The sequence below is a fragment of the Sinohyriopsis cumingii genome, chromosome 17 (assembly GCF_028554795.1).
Source record: "Sinohyriopsis cumingii isolate HCF-2022 chromosome 17, ASM2855479v2, whole genome shotgun sequence".
NCBI lineage: Eukaryota > Metazoa > Mollusca > Bivalvia > Unionida > Unionidae > Sinohyriopsis > Sinohyriopsis cumingii.
Window position 1 is genome coordinate 116,238,801 of NC_142977.1, and position 25,521 is coordinate 116,264,321.

The 25,521-nt window shown below is 35.1% G+C and overlaps 1 protein-coding gene across 3 annotated transcripts in view; it reads right to left on the reverse strand.

The window, feature by feature from the left end:
- LOC149779717 (septin-5-like) overlaps positions 1 to 25,521 on the reverse strand; it is a 145,560-nt gene that overhangs the window by 106,752 nt on the left and 13,287 nt on the right. Inside the window, exon 1 of one of the 3 annotated variants that reach the window (XM_089940573.1) lies at positions 3,374 to 4,924. The exons of the other annotated variants lie outside the window; for them this stretch is intronic. Coding sequence (XP_089796699.1) covers positions 3,374 to 4,099 — 726 coding nt within the window. The 5' untranslated portion in view covers positions 4,100 to 4,924. Of the gene's footprint in view, positions 1 to 3,373; positions 4,925 to 25,521 lie in introns of those variants that run through there. 3 annotated transcript variants of the gene reach the window in all.

Below are 25,521 nucleotides of genomic sequence, written 5' to 3' on the forward strand. Positions count from 1 at the left end.
TTGAAATAAAAAAGAAACACATTTCTAAACTGGATGATATAATCCTAGCTATTTGAAAGTCAGGCAGGTCTTCACATTAAATAAAACAAGAATAACAACAAGCTCAAATGTTTAAATGTTGCCTGAAATGCACCATTGTTCTACTACTATTCCTAGGACTGTCAAGAAAATAAATAAAATTAAAAAAATGGGAACCAGCCTGGAAGTGGTTAACATAAAAGAGTATGCATGGGTTTGGCTGACCAGGATTGGTTAGCAATGTAAGTTATGTTTTAGGAAAAAGAATCTTTTAAGAGCATATCCTAGTTGTAAGTGAACAAAAAATAGACATTGTTTTCCTGATGGAATTTGAGCCCTTTAACTGTCTTGAGTTTGGAACACTCATTACTAAAATCAGCAACTGACACTTTGGTGCGGAACTGAAAGCATGTTTCAAACACATGCAGGTCCAGAAAATGCTACGGTTCATATCCTTTCCTCTACACAAAAGCCGACATCCAAGTTTCATCTATACTGATAAGTATAGGCTTGATGATGAGCACTCAAAAATTTTAGGTTACTGAATGTTTAATATTATGGTGTTTGCATATGTTTACTATGGGAACTAAATTAGTACCGCGAGTCCTATAATGTTTGTCAAGAGCAATATGGCAGTGTATACAAGGTCTTATGGGTAAATATGTTAAATTCTATTTATAGCAACAAGGTTAGTGTCCTACTGACCTACTGAGGAATAGTGTGTGTATTATCATACTAGTAATTATAAATTCTACTTTCATATATGTCTGCCCAATCACACCTACCACTCTCTACATGTATGCATGACAGATCTTTCTCCACAACCCCCTCAGTTTATGTTAAATAAACAATAAAGTAATAGATTTTTGTAGACAGCCAAGTGTAACTGACACCTAGACTCACTCAGTGACAGATGAGTGCTACAAGGATGGTGATAACATTGTTTCTAGTTTTTTCCATCAGACAAACACCTGACCCTAGCATATAGTCAAGCTTGAGCAAACCACAGGAAGAAGCTCAAATTCAAATCAGCATCAAAATTGTTTTTTAAATTTCAACTTCTTTCCAGGTACATAGGGACTTGGAAGAAATTGTTGTTGTTGTTGTTGTTGTTATGGGGTTTAACGCCATTTTTCAGCACATGATAGGCTATATATGGTGGCCAGTATTAATGGTGGAGGAAGAACCCGGGAAAACCCCGGAAAGAACCACCGACCCACGAGAAGCTACTGGCAAGCTTTCTCACACACCCACATTGGCTGAATCTTAGACTCGAACCGATGCAGGCTGAGGTGAGATGGCAATGATCCGTAATGAAGAGCGCTTTAGACCACTCGTCCACTCAGGGCCCCTGGAAGAAATTAACATCAATAATGTGTAAGCTCCTAGCTTCGTATCTCACAAACAGGAGCTTTCCAAAATCACACTAACTAGTCAGCTATAAGTAAGACCTTGCCGGCTTAGTTTCTCTATTTCAACATCGCTACGGTAGCTAGATTGGTCTGAGTATGAAGGGCAAAAACGTAGACTGACACTTTTTTACTTGTGCATTTCCTATCATTACTCTTCTGTTTGTCATACTGCCGCCTTCTTTATAATATTTTTCACCACTAGCTATCTGTTGCTTAACAGTCAACTGTGACTGTGTTAATGTATTTACAGTATAGATGAAATAATGATCTTTAACTACATACAATTAAAGATATCATACATCTGTACCCATTTTCCAAATCACTGAATCAATAACAGCCTTCATATTTGGGGCATCACTGCTAGTTAGTTATGTAGATCTTTAAAAACTTTGACATACTACATAGTTATACAGATCTTTAAACACTGAGACATACTAGTTAGTTATACAGATCTTTAAACACACTGATGTGCTAGTTAGTCCTACAGACTGTAAACACTCTGACATGCTAGTTACACAGAGCTTTAAAAACTCTTACATGCTAGTTAGTCATACAGATCTTTAAAAACCCCGACATACTAGTTAGTCATAGTAACAGATCTTTAAACACTCTGACATGTTAGTTATACAGATCTTTAAACACTCTTACATACTAGTTAGTTATAAAGATCTTTAAACACTCTGATATGCTAGTTAGTTATATAGATTTTTAAACACTCTGACATGCAATTTAGTTGTACAGATCTTTAAATACTCTGACATACTAGTTAGTCATAATAACAGATCTTTAAATACTGACATGCTAGTTAGTGATACAGATCTTTAAAAACCCTGACATGCTAGTTAGTCATAGTAACAGATCTTTAAACACTCTGACATACTAGTTAGTTATGCAGATCTTTAAACACTACGACATACTATTTAGTTATACAGATCTTTAAACACTATGACATAATAGTTAGTCATAGTAACAGATCTTTAAACACTCTGACATACTAGTTAGTTATACAGATCTTTAAACACTGTGACATACTACTTAGTTATGCAGATTTTCAAAAAACTGTGACATGCAAGTTAGTCACACAGATCTTGAAAGACACTGACAAGCTCCTGTAAACACTCTTACCCCTGCATTCAATTATCATGACAAAATGTAATCATAATGAAAATTCTTTTGAGCTTAATAAAGTGTTTTCTTTTTACTGATTTTCATTTTTATTTTCTCTCAACATGTTAAAAATAGAAACTGGTTTCCTACAGCTTTAAATGCTGACTGCATTATGCATTTACATACATACTGATCGAACACCAAATGATTAATTATAACGAATTCAATTATTGTTAAATGAGATGACTGTATAATGAGGACTGTATCAGAATGATTATTATGCTGCCAATAATATGGTTTCCCAATTTTACACACCTCACAGTCAATTTGCATTAGAACCTGCTGCATTCACTAAGACGTTACCTTGTACAATAAGTACTATCCTGTTAATCCTAATCTACAACCTTTCATTTTCAACTCTTTTTTTATTATTATTCAAATGTTGTACAATAATCAACATTTTTACTTAAATGACCATTATCTTTGATCCTTTTTCTTCAATATCAATCTGTGCCTTTCTCCAACCAATGGGAATTTACAAAACAAAAGCTATCTGTGCCTTTCTCTAACCAATGGGAATTTACCATACAAAAGCTATCTTACATTGTCATGCGCAAGCCGACTTATCTGTGGACAAACCATGTAACAGATGGACAAGAACTTGTATCATCATGAAACTATTATATTCAAACAACCTAACCTCCTGACTTTTTTGTTATCAAAATGGAAATAATAATAAAAAACAGGTATCCAGTGGGTATTTGTTATCATAAATATGGTATGCAAACAAAAGTTAGTATTCAGCATCTTGTTGAATGCTATGAAATGCATCTTACCAGTCTCTTGATGCTAATCTTTTTAGTGAGTCGTCTTCGAGGTCGTGGCATAGGTAGAACTTCTTCGTTAGACTGCTCCACGTTACTGGCTTGTAGCCTTGCTGGAGCAGTATAAGCTCCAGTCTGAGTCAAAGAGTGAGCTGAAATGTTCTGCTCCTCTTTGCTTGGAGTAACCATTGCTTGAGCTAATGTCACTGACAATGTATCAGATTTTGGTTCACAAGGAACAGTTGTTCCCCAACTTCGAGTCATTGGAGTCGAGTCGATGCAAGCTTTTGGTTGGTTAGATTCATTTTCCTTAGATTTGTGCTCCAATGACTCCTGCCTCAATGTGCAATTTGCTCTTACTGGAACAGAATCAACAGAATCACTTGGCTGAACCCGTAACAATGTGTTTGGAGTTTTTGACTCATTTTGACTTGCTAATTGTCTCATTCCTCTATCAATATCAGAATACACTCTTCGATCATTCGTCAACACAGCTTGAATATTAGGTGTACTCATACTGTTTGCGGATAAACTTGATGCTCGAGATGCATTGGCATCTGAAGCTGAAAGCTTTGAAACACCAGAATGAGAAATCCCAGATCCACGAAGTCCAACAGTATGTGCTGGTGTTAGATTCATGGCAGATGGATTCAACTTCGAAGGCATCGTGGGGTTTCCACCTGAGGCTTGCCTTGAGAGAGATAATCTTGGCAGAGGCGACTTATAACGATCACTCATTTTTTAATTTTTTAAAATCAGTCTCAAATAAATTCTGATAAATATGATAAACCTCAATACTGGACCATCAGGAAACTCAGTGTTTCTACTTTTAACATTTAATTTTCTTGAAAACATAGAGAAATGTAATGTAACAGCCCGTAAAGAAAACTATCTCTTCTTAAACCCTGCTGTATATCAGGACAATAATCACATTTTTCACATAATGTAGAACTTGAAATGATTTGTCCATGTATCTCCAGAGAAAATCCAGTTGACCTTTTAACACAACCACTACATTACTTTACATTGTACACTTTTTTAACATTCTTCTACCATCACCCTGTTAAATAAGCATGTTTGCACACCACACCTCAATTAACAATGAATCTGATGAGCATCATTCTGAAATCTACATCAAGCTAAGACAGATGTTTAACAGAGGCTGAACACAACCATGGGACAGCCTGAACCTGAATTGTGGAGAAAAAAGTTCACCTAACTTTATCACTACAACACAATTCCATCACAGCTTGAAATCTTCCAGGTCCACTAATCTTCAAAATAAAGTATGTTTATCTTGGTGGGTTATGATAATACAATGTTTATAGTCATTCCAGCCATATGGTACAGTATTGTCTCCTTCAAATGGCTCAAAGGAAAAAGCCTGCAATACTTTCCTATCTGACGATGTCAACCATGCACAACTTGACAACTCCTGTATACAGGATGCAAGGGTGTTCATTTAACACCAGTAATGGACATAACAAGCTCCAATCATGCATGGCAATATATTACACATGCAAACTGACAGCTCACTTTCCTTTCGTTCCTACCTATCACATGACTCAGCTTAGTTTGTCATACCTGACTGACCAAACCTGACCAGTTTAACCTCATTATTACTTGTTCTTGAATAAAGTGTTACACTTCACAACCCACATGATAATGGATGCTTTAGTTTGTCAGTCATGTAGACAGTAACAAATGGGGAGATGGTGTATGACAATAAAGACAAAATATAATTAGAGTAATTTGCATAGTAAGTATATCAAAGTAACACCTGTCATTATTATGAACCTTTTCATGGAGGCCTAAGATAGGACAGCAAAATCATAACAGGAACTAGGGAATTCTATGCAATACATGGTATAGAAACTGTCAGGTCATCAGGGTCATAGATTCCAGCAGTTAATACAGTTATGATACATTATAAAGATTTAAAATTATTAAACACATTATTTGTTACATTTTTTAATTTTATTTCTTAGATACAAAAACTTAAAGCTGAATAGAAACATATCTATCCAATGCAAATCAAATTTAACATTCCAGTAACAAGGTTGCTACAAGTCACTAACACAACATATGATATGAAACACAGAATGTATGGTCACCAAGTTCAATATCTGTTCAGGTAAACTTTAGAAACGATTTGAAAAACAGTTTACATCTAACCTCTTGTAAAAATTTTCATTACGATTTTCTTTTCTTCAAAAAAGTTATTGTTCCAAAAAAATGGTACATTTATAATTGATTATACATGACTTGCTGTGAATGCCTTTTTTATTTGCATAGGTTATTAAATTTTTATTTTATCGATGCCAACTCTCCTTATTAGACTTTAATCTGCAGCCCCTTCTGCATTAGTATGTAGCAGCATCTGTATTACATATTGTACCATATATAATCACTTATAAGTCACAAGAATGGCAACACAGACACTGTTCTACTGTTGCACAATGCACAGGCAGATAAGGGTCTATTTTGTTTGTTCTTCTGACTACCTCCAGCAAAACTGTATAGACCCAGATCTGCAAGTGTATTAAGCAACTGGAGATATGGGCATATGCAGTTTGCATTTTGGCTGGACTTACAGGCAAATATAAATGGTAACTAAATAGAGTTAAATACCTTGGTGAGAATATCCTTACAGTTTATCCTTGGGCAATATTGTACCATATGTGCTCCCTTTTCACTCAAGTCCAACTGCACAGATCTAGATCTGCTGTTGCATAATGCACATGCAGATCTGGGTCTGTGCAGTTTGTTAGGAGTAATCAGTAGAACAAATAACATAGACCCTGACCTGCAAGTGCATTATGCTATGGCAGATCAGGATCCTTGATGTTTGTAACTTGTCCAAGAACTTATAAGTGAGTACATAAGGTACGTCACGGCAAAAATGTTGCTGCCAGCTTTTTAGAAAGAAAGTGACATGCATAAATTTAACTTAGAAAGTGACAGGTATAAATTTAACTTAGAAAGTGACAGGTATAAATTTAACATAGAAAGTGACAGGTATAAAACTTTAACTTAGAAGTATAGATTTTATGGCAAGATAGATATTAAAATTTGTATGTCATGCAAAAATTGTTGCTTGTGAGCCCATTTGAAAGTGACAGGCATAAATTTAACTTGTAAATATAGCAGTAATGGCAACATGGAAAAGAACACGCTATTTCTTTTAAAAAAATTATATATGTGAAATATTGTGCATTAACTTTTTTCTAGGGGCCAGCATAGAATGTTTAGTAACAAGATGTTAAAAAGATGAATTGGCCAGGCGATTTTGTTATGTACACATCTTTACCAAAACCTTGCACTCTGAAAAATGCAAAGGATGCCTGGAGTATTCTGGGGGTTTAATAATAATAATAATAATGACAATTTTATTTAAAGAGGGTAACACAATTAGCTAAGAACTAATCTACCCTGAGGCCCTCATACAAAGGAATTTATTTATTTTAGCTGCATCTCTGGATATATTGGGTTTGGTAAAAGGAAATAGAGTGGGCATTTCTAATCTCAACTGGAATACTATTCCAGAGCAGAGTTTCAGAGTATTGGAAACTTTTTTAAAAAATAATTCCTTATTTGGTTAAACATGGAAATTACTTCCAGGTCACATTCAATCATATTAATGAACTAGAAAAGTGTAAGTTAAAGTCCGCCATGTATAGCCTGTTGTGTGCTGAAAATGGCGTTAAACCCTATAACAACAACAACAACAACAAAAATGATCCAAAGCTAGGGTGATGTCATGGTGAGTTGTTACAGCACTGTGGTCTGGCACGCCTAAGACTTTATTATATAAGTCACTTGTGACTGATAGTAATTATTACAAGATGACCATAATCTACTGGAGTTGCGGGGAAAACTTGTTCTGACATAACATGTTTGAGCTGCAGCAGTTCAGTTGTTAGAGTGTTGGACCCATAATCCAAGGATTTATAATAATAATAATAATAATAATAATGATCTTATTTAAAGAGGGTAACACAATTTGCTAAGAACTAATTTACCTTGAGGCCCTCATACAAAGGAATTTATTTATTTTAGCTGCATCTCTGAAGCCACTGGATATATTGGGTTTGGAAGAAGGAAATAGAGTGGGCATTTCTAATCTCAACTGGAATACTGTTCCAGAGCAGAGTTCCAGAGTATTGGAAACTTTTTTTTAAATACCTCCTTATTTGGTTTGGGAATTTTATACAGATTGGTAGACATGGATCACAGGTGGGGAGTATTACCAGGTAGCCTATACTGGAATAGTGATTGTAAATATTCAGGAGCACTATTATGAGATATCCTGTACATTAATTTGGCTTTTCTCAAACAGATTCGGTCTTTAATAGGTAATATGTTTAACCTACCAGCTAAACTTTCCTTGCTTTCTTTATGGATTGATATTAGCCCAAATGCTGTTTTTTGAAGATGTGCCAGCTTTGCTATGTTTTTATCATTTGAATTACCCCATACTGTACTACAGTAGTCCAAATAGGGTTGTATGTAACTGTTATAAAATAGTTTTCTGTGCCTTTCAGGGAGAAAATGTCTTATCCTACTGAGAAGCCATAAACTTGAATTGACTTTTTTACTGATATGTTTGATATGTTCAGTCCATGATAGGTTATTATCTACCAGAACACCAAGTAGTCTATCATGACAGACCATTTGCAGATTTGTATCCTTCCATGTCAGACATAGTTCATCACTATCAAGATTTGTCCTTCTTTGCCGTGTTGAGATAAGTAATATTTTAGTTTTACCAGTATTTACCACCATGCCATTACATGTGCACCAGTTTTCCAGTCTGTTTAGTGCATTCTGTAAAGAAATTTCGAGTTCATGCTTTGTGTTTTGGATGTCTGACAATGTTGTGTCATCTGCATAGAGATCTGTAGATGATATTGAGTCTCTTAGTAAAAGTGGTAGGTCATTAATAAATAAAATGAATAGTAGTGGACCTAGAATTGAGCCTTGTGGTACTCCATATCTAATTGTTTATGAATGTTGGATAATTTAACTGTATTTTTTTCATTTATTCAATAACTGTACCACTCTGGTGGCCTAACTGGGTAAAGCATCCGCCTCGGATGCAGGAGGTTGCAGGTTTGAACACCAGCTGAGTAATACCAATTACAAATAAAAATGGCACTAGCAGCTGCCTTGCTTGGCGCTCAGCATTAATAAGTTAGTGTTATGACTGGTTGGCTTTGTGTCAGGATAATGTCACTGGTTGGGATATTATGGTACATGTCTGCTGAATAATGCCCCAATGCTAGACATCACAATAAAATGCCACACTGCAGACATCATAGCATTATGACTAAATATTGCTATAACTATGTTAAACATTTAATACACACACATACTTTTCAATATTTTGAAGATTACTTACATAAAAGTTAATGCATAGATATAGGTTATTGTCCAAAAATGTGGCCTAGTCAAGTAGTATTAAGAGGAGAGAGATGTTCATACACTGGATTTATATATACAAGACACTTTTACATACTTATATAAATATGCTAATGTAAAAGACACAAAACAAACAAGTGATATTTATGAAGAGTAATAAATCCAAGAACTCAGACTTTAACTTAACACTTTTCTAGTTCATTGTTATGTATGTTTGAAATAATGCATGTGTTTTAATAAATCCCAGAACTCGGACTTTAACTTACACTTTTCTAGTTCATTAATATGATTGAATGTGACCTGGAAGTAATTTCCATGTTTAACCAAATAAGGAATTATTTTTTAAAAAAGTTTCCAATACTCTGAAACTCTGCTCTGGAATAGTATTCCAGTTGAGATTAGAAATGCCCACTCTATTTCCTTCTTCCAAACCCAATATATCCAGTGGCTTCAGAGATGAGGCTAAAATAAATAAATTCCTTTGTATGAGGGCCTCAAGGTAGATTAGTTCTTAGCTAATTGTGTTACCCTCTTTAAATAAGATCATTATTATTATTATTATTATTATAAATCCTTGGATTATGGGTCCAACACTCTAACAACTGAACTGCTGCAGCTCAAACATGTTATGTCAGAACAAGTTTTCCCCGCAACTCCAGTAGATTCTGGTCATCTTGTAATAATTACTATCAGTCACAAGTGACTTATATAATAAAGTCTTAAGCGTGCCAGACCACAGTGCTGTAACAACTCACCATGACATCACCCTAGCTTTGGATCATTTTTGTTGTTGTTGTTGTTGTTGTTATAGGGTTTAACGCCATTTTCAGCACACAACAGGCTATACATGGCGGCTAGTATTAATGGTGGAGGAAGAACCCGGGAAAACCCCGGAAAGAACCACCGACCCACAAGAAGCTACTGGCAAGCTTTCTCACATACCCACATTGGCTGAATCTGAAACTCGAACCCATGCAGACAGAGGTGAGATGGCAGTGATCTGTAATGGAGAGTGCTTTAGACCACTCGGCCACTCGAGGCCCCGGATCGTTTTTAGTAAGATCCTTCCTAACACTGATGTATTAGAAAAAATGATACAAAGCTAGGACTCGCAACATCAGTCACTACAGCATAATTAGAATCTGACTCTAGTCAAGGTACCAATACTAATGACTACTAAAACAGATTTTCTTAATATTTTCATCTAATTTATATGCTTTTTACAGACATGTCTTCCTGGTGAATATAATGTACTAACAATCATAGATTCAGGTATACTGTTTCTATATATGCTTCCTAACAACGGTCACTACCATACTATTCTGCCCATTTTACCTGAACAAAGGGCAACCTGGCAGTATCTCCTGTATACGACCACCATTTTGAAGACACAATGAAGCAAAACCAACATTACAAATATAGATACTAACAAAAATCCTGATTTGTTTATGCATGCAAGTTTTATATCTTGAGATTCAATGAATTTGTTTCAAGTTCCAAATGCCATATAAACTCAATGATAAATTGGCTAGACAAATATGGGCACTAATAAGATGTCATTCAGTAACTTTTTTTCCATTATGGAAATTAGTAACTGTGATATTTTATGTTTTATTATGAGTTCATACTGAGTTGCATGTGCCAAATATGTTATTTTCAGTAAATGTGACATAACGACATCCATAATGATAATTATTATTAATATTATTTTTAAGCAACTTTGTCGGGTATAGTTCCCACACCCTTTTACACACTAATTAATATTCATTGAAATTACTTAAATTTTTCAGTTCTCACTGTAAACTTGGTATGGATTGCAGCATTTCCATTACACAATGGAACTCAATAATATTCATCACACTTTTGGCCCCAGGCATATTCATGTGTAACCATCGATGATACCGAGTCTGTTGAATGCACCCAATTTAGCCAAGTTATCAACCTAACGACTAAGGGTTTTATTAATACATGAATAAATTTGTAAAAAAGTATTTTTAGCCAGTCAAGTAATCTCTAAAATCGTTGTTGTTTTTGTTGTGGGGTTTAATGCTATTTTTCAACACAAGATAGGCTATACATGGCAGACAGTACAAATTGTGGAGGAAGAACCTGGGAAAACCTTGGAAAGAACCAATGACCTACGAGAAGCTACTGGAAAGTTTTCTCCCATGCCCACACTGGCCTTGCCCAAGACTCAAACCCATGCAGACAGGTGAGATGGCTGTGATCCGTATCAGTGAGCACTTTAGATCACTCGGCTCTAACTCAGGGGCCCCCCTCTGAAATCGTAGTAGTTTATTACTGCCTGTACCTTCTAATTAACTCTCGTGACAATCAACTGCCCCAGGATTGTATTACTTTGACACTAAGTAGAACAGTTTAATGTTTAGCAGGTTATGAACATATATTATTGCAGTAAACAAATCTCTCTCTCTGTCTCTCTGTGTCTCTCTCTCTCTCTCTCTGATTACTGAAAATTGTGTTTATTGGTAAATGTGAATGAGTATCAGGTGGTTCCATACCTGCCAAGTTACCTGGCACCCAAATCAGTAACATCAGTGTTCGCAAGTGGGACATTGTGTCCAAATCAGTAATATCAGTGTTCACAAGTGGGACATTGTGTCCAAATCAGGGACATCAGTGTTCACAAGTGGGACATTGTGTCCAAATCAGGGACATCAGTGTTCACAAGTGGGACATTGTGTCCAAATCAGGGACATCAGTATTCACAAAGCGGGACCTTGTGTCCAAATCAGGGAGATTAGCATAACAATATATTCTGTCATAAATGTAAGCATTTAAGTGCACATTGTACCAAAACTAAGTAAATTAGGTACACTGAATTACAGTTACTCAACATTTTTTGTATGTTCTTTTCACTATGCTACACATGTTTATATTTGTCTATCCTAGCTTGTAAACATATTCATTTTCATTGGCAGATTTTCCTTTGAATCTGTTAGCATTCATTTCAACATGCTACCAAAATTATTATATTCCTAAAGAGTTCAAAGACTGCTTTTGACTTGTCAAGTTGCCTGCAAATTGTTATACACAACACCTTACTCAATAATGAAATATTAACAAGTAACACAACTTACGTACGAACAATCACTGTAGCAACACATGAGTCATGATCTGATTGGTTCTAAGGTCAATAACAACTTGGCTGATGGAATCTGCTATTTGTAAACAGTCGTTTACAGTCTACTGAATGTTGTTTTAGATGGAAATACATATGCTTGGCAGATTTGTTATTTCCAGGAGTGTTTGTTGGCAAATTGGTTGATCAACAGATTTGGGGCCAAAATCAAAAGACTACCAGACAATCCGAGAGACTTTGCATGTATGTGGTTCGGGAGTCAAAAATCAAGTTTTCACATGACAGGTTGTGTTATGGCAGTTATCCATGATACCCCTTCCTAAGTTATTGTTCTTCTTGTAGTTTTAATGTCATTTTGTAGCACAAGATTTTCTATACATGTCAGTCAGTACATCTGGTTGAGGAAGAACCACCAACCATGGTAAGCTACTGGCAAGCTTTCTCAGATACCCACATTGGCCAAGTCTGAGACTAGAACACACATGAACAGAGGTGAGATGTTGGTGATCCATTTGGTGAGTGCCTTAGACCATACCATCCTGCCACACGGGTCCCCACATTCCTAAGTATGAAAAGGCTTTGCTAGGAATGGAGGACTGTACAAAATCAGATAAATGTAAGTGCCACTTTGTGCCAAATTTAAGTTAATACCTAATACTATTCTTAAAATATATATAGGAAAATTTATACAAGAAAATTGTGTGTGCTGGGACAGTTAAAACAGCACATGTTTTGTGTTACAAGGAAGGAATTTATAACTTTATTAAGCTCTTCTTAAAGCTGAACTTCCTACAAAAAAATTCCTGGATCTGCCTCTGGTATGAACAAGATGTACTTGTAGTCTACCTAATAGGGAGCTTTCAATTCTCTCGCTTGAGAACTGGACAACCAAGACAATGTTTACATACAGTATACAAATTATCATTACTGTTAACCTTTAACATACACTATTACTATTAACAGTGGCACCAGCTGTCCAAAATGTGAAGGCATTGTGGGACATTACAGACATCTCACCTCTGTCCACATGGGTTCAAGTCTTGGGCTCAACCGATAAGGGTATGTAAGAAAGCTTCCTATGGGTAAGTGTTTATTCCTGGGGTTTTCCATGGTTCTTCCTCCATCAAATATACTGGATGCCATGTATAACCTCTTATGTGCTGCAAAACACCATTATACCCAAAACAACATCAACAATAACTACAATTTAACATTTATAAATTCATACTGATGAAACTAGACAAATTTTTTGACAATTTGTTTTTCGATTTCGATTAATGCAAAAGAAAGCTGCTGAAAAATATGTTTGGTGGTCTAGTGATTAATAGACATTGCTATGGGGCAGTATTTATTGTCCTTTTCTTGTGTATAAACATACTTGCCAACAATCTGAAGAAGAATGAGGTAAGCATTCCAAAATGCAGGACATTTGTGCTCAAAACATGCTGAAAGAAGGGTGGTGAAGCAGTCTACAACACTGATGGCTCGCCATCACAAATCTGTACACTTTATTAGGATTTACTCAACACCCCAATTCTCCCTTACTTGAGCACCAACTCTCACCAGGAGACTGTGATCCTAAGGAGATTAATTATGCACAATTTCTCAAATATATCATGAGACTTCATTTGATGTTTGGCTACCTCACAGTAATCCAGTTAAGAATAAATTTCTCTCCCAACTGTCACCACACAGGCAAAATAATAACAAACTTTAGAAATTCTTCAATGGTGATTAATGGGGCATAGTGGAAAATAAAAGGACAGCTGGTCTAATGCATGGATGGACAGACTTGCAAAGGTTTTACAATATCTGCACCCATGACACTAAAGGGGATAAGTAACATTCACAATATCCCCACCCATAACACTAAAGGGGATAAGTAAGGTTTCACAATATCCCCACCCATGACACTAAAGGGGATAAGTAAGGTTTTACAATATCCCCACCCATGACACTAAAGGGGATAAGTAAGGTTTCACAATATCCCCACCCATGATACTAAAGGGGATAATTAACATTAACAATATCCCCACCCATGACACTAAAAGGGATAAGTAACATTCACAATATCCCCACCCATGACGTTAAAGAAGTGGTATAAGCAAGGCATAATATGGTCTTGGAAAATAAAGTTGCACACATTATAGTCCCATGAATGTCTGTCAACTGAATTCCAATATGAACTTAATGATCAAACATTCTCTTCCATTAAAACATACTATACTCGTATTAAACCAATCATACTATCCTGGCACACTGTCCCAAGCCAATCATACTATCATGGCACACTGTCTCAAGCCAATCACACTATCCTGGCACACTGTTCCAAGCCAATCATACTATCTTGGCACAGTCTCAAGCCAATCATACTATCTTGGCACACTGTCCCAAGCCAATCATACTATCTTGGTATACTGTCCCAACCCAATCATACTATCTTGTCATACTGTCTCAAGCCAATCATACTATATTGGCATACTGTCTCAAGCCAATCATACTATCTTGGCACAGTCTCAAGCCAATCATACTATCTTGGCACACTGTCCCAAGCCAATCATACTATCTTGGTATACTGTCCCAACCCAATCATACTATCTTGTCATACTGTCTCAAGCCAATCATACTATATTGGCATACTGTCTCAAGTAAATCATACTATCTTGGCATACTGTCTCAAGTAAATCATACTATCTTGGCATCAAGCCAATCATACTATTATTGCACACTGTCCCAAGACAATCATACTATCTAGGCATCAAGCCAATCATACTATCTTGGCATACTGTCTCAAGCCAATCATACTATCTTGGCATCAAGCCAATCATACTATCAATGGCACACTGTGTCAAGCCAAACATACTATCTTGGTATACTGTCCCAAGCCAATCTAACTATCAAGGCATCAAGCCAATCATACTATCCTAGCATACTGTCCCAAGCCAAACATATTATCTTGGTATACTGTCCCAAGCCAAACATACTTTCTTGTCATACTGTCCCAAGCCAAACATAGTATCTTGGCATACTGTCCCAAGCCAAACATAGTATCTTGGCATACTGTCCCAAGCCAAACATACTATTCTGACAGACTATCCAAGGTCAACGATATTGTCATCAAGCCAAACATATTATCCTGACATACATATATACTATCCTGAATACAGTCCTGATTCAAACATACTGTGTTATGTATATTTAATTTGCATCATTTGTTATTTTTTTAAAATTTATTATATGTTATATATATAACTGAATTTTGGATTTGACCTTTTCCAAAATCAAGATCAATGTGTTCCTGACTAGAAATACTGATGATACTTTTGTTTTGGAAAACAACTAATACATAGCTAATATTTTCTCTCTGAGTGTGAAGATGTAAATGTATTTGTTAAGTTCTGGGTCATGTTTATTGGAATTCCACCACAAAAATACCTGATGTGTAGCACATTTTATATTATAATTTTACTAACAGAATCTTCCAGAATGGAAGTTTCCATTAAGCACTGGCAAAAAAACTTCTGAGACTATTTGAGATTCAGTTTTTATTTTAAGTCTACACTTTGTATTCAATGCAAATAAATTATTTGTTGAATTTAAAATACTTATTGGTTTTCATTCTTTTCTATTACTTATTTTAAGACAATAGAGCTCTAATATACAGTTCTGAGTGAAATGTACTGACCTGAGTAAAACGTGCAGTCCTGAGTAAAACAGTCAAATATACTGCCATGAGTTAAACATACTGTCCTGAGTAAAACAGTCACGAGTCAAACATACTGTCCTGAGTTAAACATATCCTAAGCCTTGCATACAATCCAGGCATACTATCCTGAGCCTTGCATACTATCCAGGCATACTATCCTGAGCCTTGCATACTATCCAGGCATACTATCCTAAGCCTTGCATACTATCCAGGCATACTATCCTAAGCCTTGCATACTATCCAGGCATACTATCCTAAGCCTTGCATACTATCCAGGCATACTATCCTGAGCCTTGCATACTATCCAGGCATACTATCCTAAGCCTTGCATACAATCCAGGCATACTATCCTGAGCCTTGCATACTATCCAGGCATACTATCCTAAGCCTTGCATACTATCCAGGCATACTATCCTAAGCCTTGCATACAATCCAGGCATACTATCCTGAGCCTTGCATACTATCCAGGCATACTATCCTAATCCTTGCATACAATCCAGGCATACTATCCTGAGCCTTGCATACTATCCAGGCATACTATCCTAAGCCTTGCATACTATCCAGGCATACTATCCTAAGCCTTGCATACAATCCAGGCATACTATCCTAAGCCTTGCATACTATCCAGGCATACTATCCTAAGCCTTGCATACTATCCAGGCATACTATCTTGAGCCTTGCATACTATCCAGGCATACTATCCCAAGCCCTGCATACTATCCAGGAATACTATCCTGAGCCTTGCATACTATCCTGGCATACTATCCTGAGCCTTGCATACTATCCTGGCATACTATCTAGAATACTTTGGGATAATTAAGAGATACCTTCATTCAATGACACAAGACTAAAACACTAAATATTTTCAAATAAAAAGAATACCAAAAATGAACCTTACTTCCACAATGACTTGTTCCTAAACGGTTTGAACCTTCAATTTAATTTAAATTTGTAAAACTTGTTTTTGAAAATTTCAGTACAATTTAAATTTGAAACATTGCGTCCCAGAACCCCTATTCCAAAAACAAAACTCAAAAGAATGATAGGTATCCTGAAATTGTAGAGTGTGTGTGTGTGTGTGTGTGTGATTTGGATTTTTAATGTAGCTTTAACCATTTTCAGTCAATTACTAAGATGCCTACAGTGTGGCAGTTTATAGTGATGTCTAGCAATGGGAATCATCCCACAGGCATGCAGCATCATGTCCCACCCAATCACATTAATAAATCCTGACCCCAGGCCGACCAGTTGTAATAGTAACCTCTTATTACTGAGAACCAATTGAGGCAGTTGCTAGTGCCATTTTTATAAGTTTAAGATATGACATGGCTGGGGTTCAAACCTGCAATCTCCCGCATCAGAAATGGATGTTCAAATTACTTAGGCCACTAAAGCAGTTGAAATATTTTCTGTATACAAACTAAAGTCACGAAACATACTATTACAAGCAAAATGGAGAGATCAGAAATTTGTATAACTAGAGCATGGACAGTTCAAAACCTATGCAAATCTAAACAATGCAGCCATAACATGGACAGTTGCTTAATCAACAAAAATAAAATAGATTAAATAATGACAACATGTTTAATTTTACAAAGAAACCACACTGTATATTACTAGGACAATTTCCTGATTATCTCTAATGGTGTTGTATAGTAAGTTGCCATCAGGACGCCTAGTCAAATAAAACCTGCCAATGATCAAATTCTACAGTTAGTTACTATCATTGGGATGTCCACATGGAGTAAACCCTGCCAAAGAACCCGACAATTTGACGAGATCGTTGATACAAGGTTCAGATTAATATCATAAAAACCTTCAAAGCTGACAATTTGACGAGATCGTTGATACAAGGTTCAGATTAATATCATAAAAACCTTCAAAGCTGACAATTTGAGGAGATCGTTGATACAAGGTTCAGATTAATATCATAAAAACCTTCAAAGCTGGCAACCCTGAAGAATCTGGCCTGAAAAATCTGGTGTTATATTTTGGGTTTGTTTATTAAAAAGGGTTTCCTCTCCTCATCAGATGGCTAACACTGAGATATTTCTTTTTTAAATGGTTACTTGCAAAATAATGAAATAAAGCAAAGTTTGTGGTTGTTGTTGTTGTTGTTCTAGGGTTTAACGCCATTTTTCAGCACAGGATATGTTATACATGGCGGCCAGTATAACTGGTGGAGGAAGAATCCTGGAAAACCCAGGAAGAACCACCAACCCACGAGCAGCTCCTAGCAGGCTTTACCACATACCCATGCTAGCTGAGCAAAATTTTGTAGTATGTGTGAATGATTTCCTTTAATTTTAATTATTTTTTTTATAAAATTAAGTGTTATATGTTTGCATTAGAATCAAATTGACATTAAAGACTTTGATCACTACATACTGTGCAATATACAACAAATACATATTTTAGTTGTGCTGGATTGGTTTTGAAATGTGGTCTTATTAATGGTAAATGATTGTAATTCTATTTCATATATTTGATACCTCTTTCAAATTCAGTGAAAAGAAATGTTTCATTCAGCACAGTTTACATGTAAAATCTAAAAAGTACTTTTGCAAATATTTAAGAAGCTTAAAATAAAAAATCCCCTATCCTATAAAAATGTGAAACATCAAGAAAAGCCTTCAGCAAGATTTTTCGCCAAATTATACCTGAAATAAAGACATAAATTTTGCAACTGGGAGACGTCACTTTATCTCATTTCCTCATACAAAGTTTTAGATAGGGCTAATTCTAGAACAGAATTTATAGCGGGCACCCATCCCCCTAGACTTTTTTGTAAAAAAAGAAAACTTGTTTAAGTACTAGAGGGTTTAAATGAAAAATAGTGAAGGGACAACTAGCAAGTATGATGTGCAAAAATGACGTATTTTCACTCATTTAGTTGATTGTTTAACCACAATTAGTGAAAAATCAGCATGATTCCTGCATTCACATGAGCAAGAAAATAACCTGTTCAGGGGTCTAAATTGGGGAGGGGGTCTTTATAACAATCTGGAAGATTGTGTTTTCACAAATGATATGCAGGTGCATTTTTAATTTAATGATAACCATAATAAAACCATTGTCACTGTGTAGGACTAATGATGACCATAATAAAAACAATGTCACTGTGTACGACTAATGATGACCATAATAAAACCATTGTCACTTTGTAGGATTAATGATGACCATAATAAAAACAATGGCATTGTGTAGGACTAATGATAACCATAATAAAACCATTGTCACTGTGTAGGACTAATGATGACCTTAATAAAAACAATGTCACTGTGTAGGACTAACGATGACCATAATAAAAACAATGTCACTGTGTAGGACTAATGATGACCATAATAAAACCAATGGCATTGTGTAGGACTAATGATGACCTTAATAAAACCATTGTCACTGTGTAGGACTAATGATAACCATAATAAAACCATTGTCACTGTGTAGGCCTAATGATGACCATAATAAAACCATTGTCACTGTTGTTGTTGTTATAGGGTTTAACGCCATTTTCAGCACAAGATAGGTTATACATAGCGGCCAGTATTAATGGTGGAGGAAGAACCCGGGAAAACCCCGGAAAGAACCACCGACCCACAAGAAGCTACCGGCAAGCATTCTCGCATATCCACATTTGCCGAGCCAGAGACTCGAACCCATGCAGACAGAGGTGAGATGGCAGTGATCCGTGACGGAGAGCTCTTTAGACCACTCGGCCACTCGGGGCCCCACCATTGTCACTGTGTAGGATTAATGATGACCATAATAAAACCATTGTCACTGTGTACGACTAATGATGACCATAATAAAACCAATGGCATTGTGTAGGACTAATGATGACCATAATAAAACCATTGTCACTGTGTAGAACTAATGATAACCATAATAAACCATTGTCACTGTGTAGGACTAATGATGACCAAAATAAAACCATTGTCACTGTGTAGGACTAATGATAACCATAATAAACCATTGTCACTGTGTAGGACTAATGATGACCAAAATAAAACCATTGTCACTGTGTAGGACTAATGATGACCATAATAAAACCAATGTCACTGTCTAGGACTAATGATGACCATAATAAAACCATTGTCACTGTGTAGGACTAATGATGACCATAATAAAACCATTGTCACTTTGCAGGACTAATGATAACCATAATAAAACCATTGTTACTGTGTAGGACTAATGATGACCATAATAAAACCATTGTTACTGTGTAGGACTAATGATGACCATAATAAAACCATTGTTACTGTGTAGAACTAATGATGACCATAATAAAACCATTGTCACTGTGTAGGACTAATGATAACCATAATAAACCATTGTCACTGTGTAGGACTAATGATGACCAAAATAAAACCATTGTCACTGTGTAGGACTAATGATAACCATAATAAAACCAATGTCACTGTCTAGGACTAATGATGACCATAACAAAACCATTGTCACTGTGTAGGACTAATGATGACCATAATAAAACCATTGTCACTTTGTACGACTAATGATAACCATAATAAAACCATTGTTACTGTGTAGGACTAATGATGACCATAATAAAACCATTGTTACTGTGTAGGACTAATGATGACCATAATAAAACCATTGTTACTGTGTAGGACTAATGATGACCATAATAAAACCATTGTCACTGTGTAGGACTAATGATGACCATAATAAAACCATTGTCACTGTGTAGGACTAATGATGACCATAATAAAACCATTGTCACTGTGTAGGACTAATGATGACCATAATAAAACCATTGTCACTGTGTAGGACTAATGATGACCATAATAAAACCATTGTCACTGTGTAGGACTAATGATGACCATAATAAAACCATTGTCACTGTGTAGGACTAATGATGACCATAATAAAACCATTGTCACTGTGTAGGACTAATGATGACCATAATAAAACCATTGTCACTGTGTAGGACTAATGATGACCATAATAAAACCATTGTCACTGTGTAGGATTAATGATGACCAAAACAAAACCGTTGTCACTGTGTAGGACTAATGATGACCATAATAAAACCAATGGCACTGTGTATGAATAATCATAAGAACAGTGGAATGCAAGTTTATTGTTCCTGTTAAAAAAATACACAGAACTAAACTGTAAACTATACTTTCCTGTACATATTAAAAGTACCATATGTACCAATTTCAAAACACATTCAAGTCAGTATTTACCGTTTTGTGTATTGACATATGATGGCTGTTAAATGATTGTGGTATTATTCTCTTATAACACTGTACTGACATTTTCATTATTAGTATTATTCCCAATACTGTATATGGGTATTTCAAGTTTGTTATTAACAATATTCTCTAATAATACTCGGAAATATAAGATTAGCATACAGAACACTGGCAACACATTATTAAACAATGCATTGGAACCAAGACTGCAATTACCAAGTGGATTCTTAGACCAGTGTACATGGTAGAAAACAATTAACAAATAATTACTGCTATTCCAAAATTTCTGTTCAGTATTTTGCACAATTAAATTTAAGGAAGCAAAGGTCTGCCAGGAAGTTTCTTAATTGAATTGGGCAGGAAGGTAGTTAAAACAGACTGGAGAGCAACATAAAACTGCTCTCTCTCTCTCTCAACACAGCTCTGCTATAAAACACTTGGGAAGTAATAGACAAATTACAGACATTTAATGGACAAACATTCTCAAAAGATTTAGAATGTAAATTTTAATTGGTATATCATTCATTGTGCTATGATAATTTATAACCAATACACCTGTTGTCCAGACAGTGTGGTCATACAAATACACATTTACATGCTCTGTTCACTTTTTTAAAAAAACACCCCCACTGCCTACTCTAAGCTTTCACATTTCACAGACTGGATTGTCCCTGGATGACCCGACACTTCAGAGAGTTAGAATCTTCATTTAATGACCACTACCTGGTCAACTTTAGACTAGATAGTGTGCCATCACATTTCACTTTGCCATTGTATTGGGCATTACAAGGTCCTAAATTCTACCATACATGTACATAATTGTACTTATGAAAAACAAATAAATCATTTACCCTATACATCTTTAGCATCAGTGAATAATTTTTATTTGTTTGCCTTAATATTCTTTAAATTGATAATTGATCTGAGATAGGTGTTACATTAATTTGTGTCATTTTTAAAATAAAAAAACTATATATTGACAGCACTGACTCATCTTCAACAAATTAACAGAAGGTTGCTAGCTCACAGGGTTTAAAATCTGCCCTCATTCCACCAATTCCATGCCAATTATGTTATCCTGTCAGTGTGTTCAGCTATTGATAACATATCAACATAAATTAGATACTCCAGACTTATTACTCATGTTTGATTTAAATACTCAAGACTTATTACTCATGTTTAATTTAAATACTCCAGACTTATTACTCATGTTTGATTTAAATACTCCAGACTTATTACTCATGTTTGATTTAAATACTCCAGACTTATTACTCATGTTTAATTTAAATACTCCAGACTTATTACTCATGTTTGATCTAAATACTCCAGACTTATTACTCATGTTTGATTTAAATACTCCAGACTTATTACTCATGTTTGATTTAAATACTCCAGACTTATTACTCATGTTTGATTTAAATACTCCAGACTTATTACTCATGTTTGATTTAAATACTCCAGACTTATTACTCATGTTTGATTTAAATACTCCAGACTTATTACTCATGTTTGATTTAAATACTCCAGACTTATTACTCATGTTTGATTTAAATACTCCAGACTTATTACTCATGTTTGATTTAAATACTCCAGACTTATTACTCATGTTTGATTTAAATACTCCAGACTTATTACTCATGTTTGATTTAAATACTCCAGACTTATTACTCATGTTTGATTTAAATACTCCAGACTTATTACTCATGTTTGATTTAAATACTCCAGACTTATTACTCATGTTTAATTTAAATACTCCAGACTTATTACTCATGTTTAATTTAAATACTCCAGACTTATTACTCATGTTTGATCTAAATATTCCAGACCATTTAATAACCACTTTTGCATGAAGCTTCTCCGTTGATTCCTATTATATCATCATGGATGGAATTTGCATGAAGCTTCTCTGTTGCTTCCTATTATATCTACATGGATGGAATTTGCATGAAGCTTCTCTGTTGCTTCCTATTATATCTACATGGATGGAATTTGCATGAAGCTTCTCTGTAGCTTCCTATTATATCTACATGGATGGAATTTGCATGATGCTTCTCTGTTGCTTCCTATTATATCTACATGGATGGAATTTGCATGATGCTTCTCTGTTGCTTCCTATTATATCTACATGGATGGAATTTGAAGGCAACATTTCTAGCAGTGAAATATGTTCCATTCTGTTCTGACTGTTAGTTATTGTTTATTCAAGTCCAGTGTAAAGCAATAACCAAATATCTGAACTAGATGAAGTTTATTCACCATTTGCTTGTTCACCATGTGACACATCAGAAGCACTGCATCAGAAATCAATCAAAATGGATAAAAAAGCAGAGATAACTTATTGCAAACATGTCTATTAAATGAAATACTTAAGTCATACATGGGAAAAAAATGTGGAATGTCTCCCTTTATACTGACATAATCAGTGACTGAACATGATGGGATGAAACAAACATTAACAAAGAATCGGAAAGGGAGCATATCCCAATCTGAGTTCTAGTCACCTTCCCTTAAAACGCAGATGATGGGTAGGTGTTGTCAATAATTCCCATTTCCAATGACAGAAATGAGTGCAAATGGCCATGACAAAGTGATGAATTTAGTTGTCCATCATCTCCTCCCTGACACTCGGACTTGTTCTAGATAAGAGCTGAAGATAACACTCTAAAGCCTTCTTAATTTAAATAATGACATGAAATAAGATGTTTCTAAGGCATTCATGCAGTGCAAACAAATGGCGTGGTGACCAAGGAAAGCCAATCAAACAAATCAGCCTAAAACTACCTAAAAGGTTGAAATAAAATCACTGACAGGTAGTCTATTCTTATTTTTTTAAAAATCTTGTAAAGGTTGAAAATGGCATACGAACAGATTACAAGTCTTAGTATATAATGTCTGTCTGTAATCTGCAAAGAGGAAATACAACCAAGACGTCAACACATAAAAACCGCCACCAACCTACCAATGACAGACCTTCTAAAGATGAAAAGACCATCAAGTTCTTATGTTTATCAATAATGTATTACATGGTTGTGTATCATGAATCATATCGATGTGTGTATCATGAATCATATCAACATGAACCACATGTGTATCATGAATCATATCAATATGTACTACATGTGTATCATGAATCATATCGATATGTACTACATGTGTATCATGAATCATATCGATATGTATCACATGTGTATCATGAATCATATCGATATGTATCACGTGTATCATTTATCATACTGATATGTACCACATGTGTATCATGAATCATATCAATATGTAATACATGTGTATCATGAATCATATCAATATGTATCATGAATCATATCGATATGTACCACATGTGAATCATAAATCATATCAATATGTACCACGTGTGTATCATGATTCATATCAATATGTACCATATGTGTATCATGAATCATATCAATATGTACCACATGTGTATCATGAATCATATCAATATGTACCATGTGTGTATCATGAATCATATCAATATGTACCACATGTGTATCATGAATCATATCAATATGTACCACATGTGTATCATTTCACTTGTATTATATTATCAAACCCTACCTATCTGTTTCTTCATTACATCCCTCCTATACTCTGAAAATTTATACAAAATGAGGAATTGATTTCCAACAGGGATTAGGTCACTAATTTATCTGATACAGAAATAAATGTTAATATATTAGAAGACAAAAATAGGTTAGCAAACAAATTTCACATGATTCCATTAATTAGAGTTAGAGAAACAATTTTCAGCCTTGAAATACAGCTGTTTCGCAGCATTTATTTGAACCTCATACTCCTAAATCGGGGCACTCCCTCATGGCCTGCACCTAATAGCATATCAACTAGAGTCTATACGCTACATAGATAAAGTAAGGATAGAATATTAAAATTAAAATAAATATTGTGTTGTCAACTATAGTACATAGATTCAAATTTATGAAATTTATAATGGAAACAAATTAAATCCATGACTGATTATTGTATAGGATGATATCTATGTGAATTAATATATTTTTTTATTCCCACACCAGTAGACTGGCTCTCTGGCTTCAAATTAATTAATGACCAGATTGATACATTATCAGTTCTAGAATAAAGCTTGCATAATAGCAGTCCGATTCGCACAAAGACAAGGTTATGTTCTGTTGATCTTGAGTTATCAAACAATTTAAATTATTCTGATCCAAAGAAAATTAATCATCAATTGGAAAATATAATTAAATCCAATAACTCTCTCTGACATGAAATGATACACTTAAACTGCACAGTAGGCTACTAGAAAAATGGATCCAGAACTTCCAAGGTCACAAGAACAACTTTTATCAGGGCATGTCAGATATTTGTAACATGGGTAATGTTAATCAGTGGCAGACTGAAATGCATGCATAATATTTGGAACGTCCGGCAAGAAGTCATTTTCAGTATGACAACATATAAATTTTTTATAAATAGGACAGTACTCTGCATAAATATCATTTAAAATCCAATGAATAGCCAACCTGTGACCATGGTCATTCTCCGATATGATGAACAACCCAATCTTGACCACAGTAGTTCATTTATATAATTAAGAACCTAACAGAGGCTTCTTCCTCCACCATTAATACTGGCCACCATGTATAGCCTATCATGTGCTGAAAAATGGCGTTAAACCCCACATTAACAACAACAACAAGAACCTAATATAAATTAGGAACAC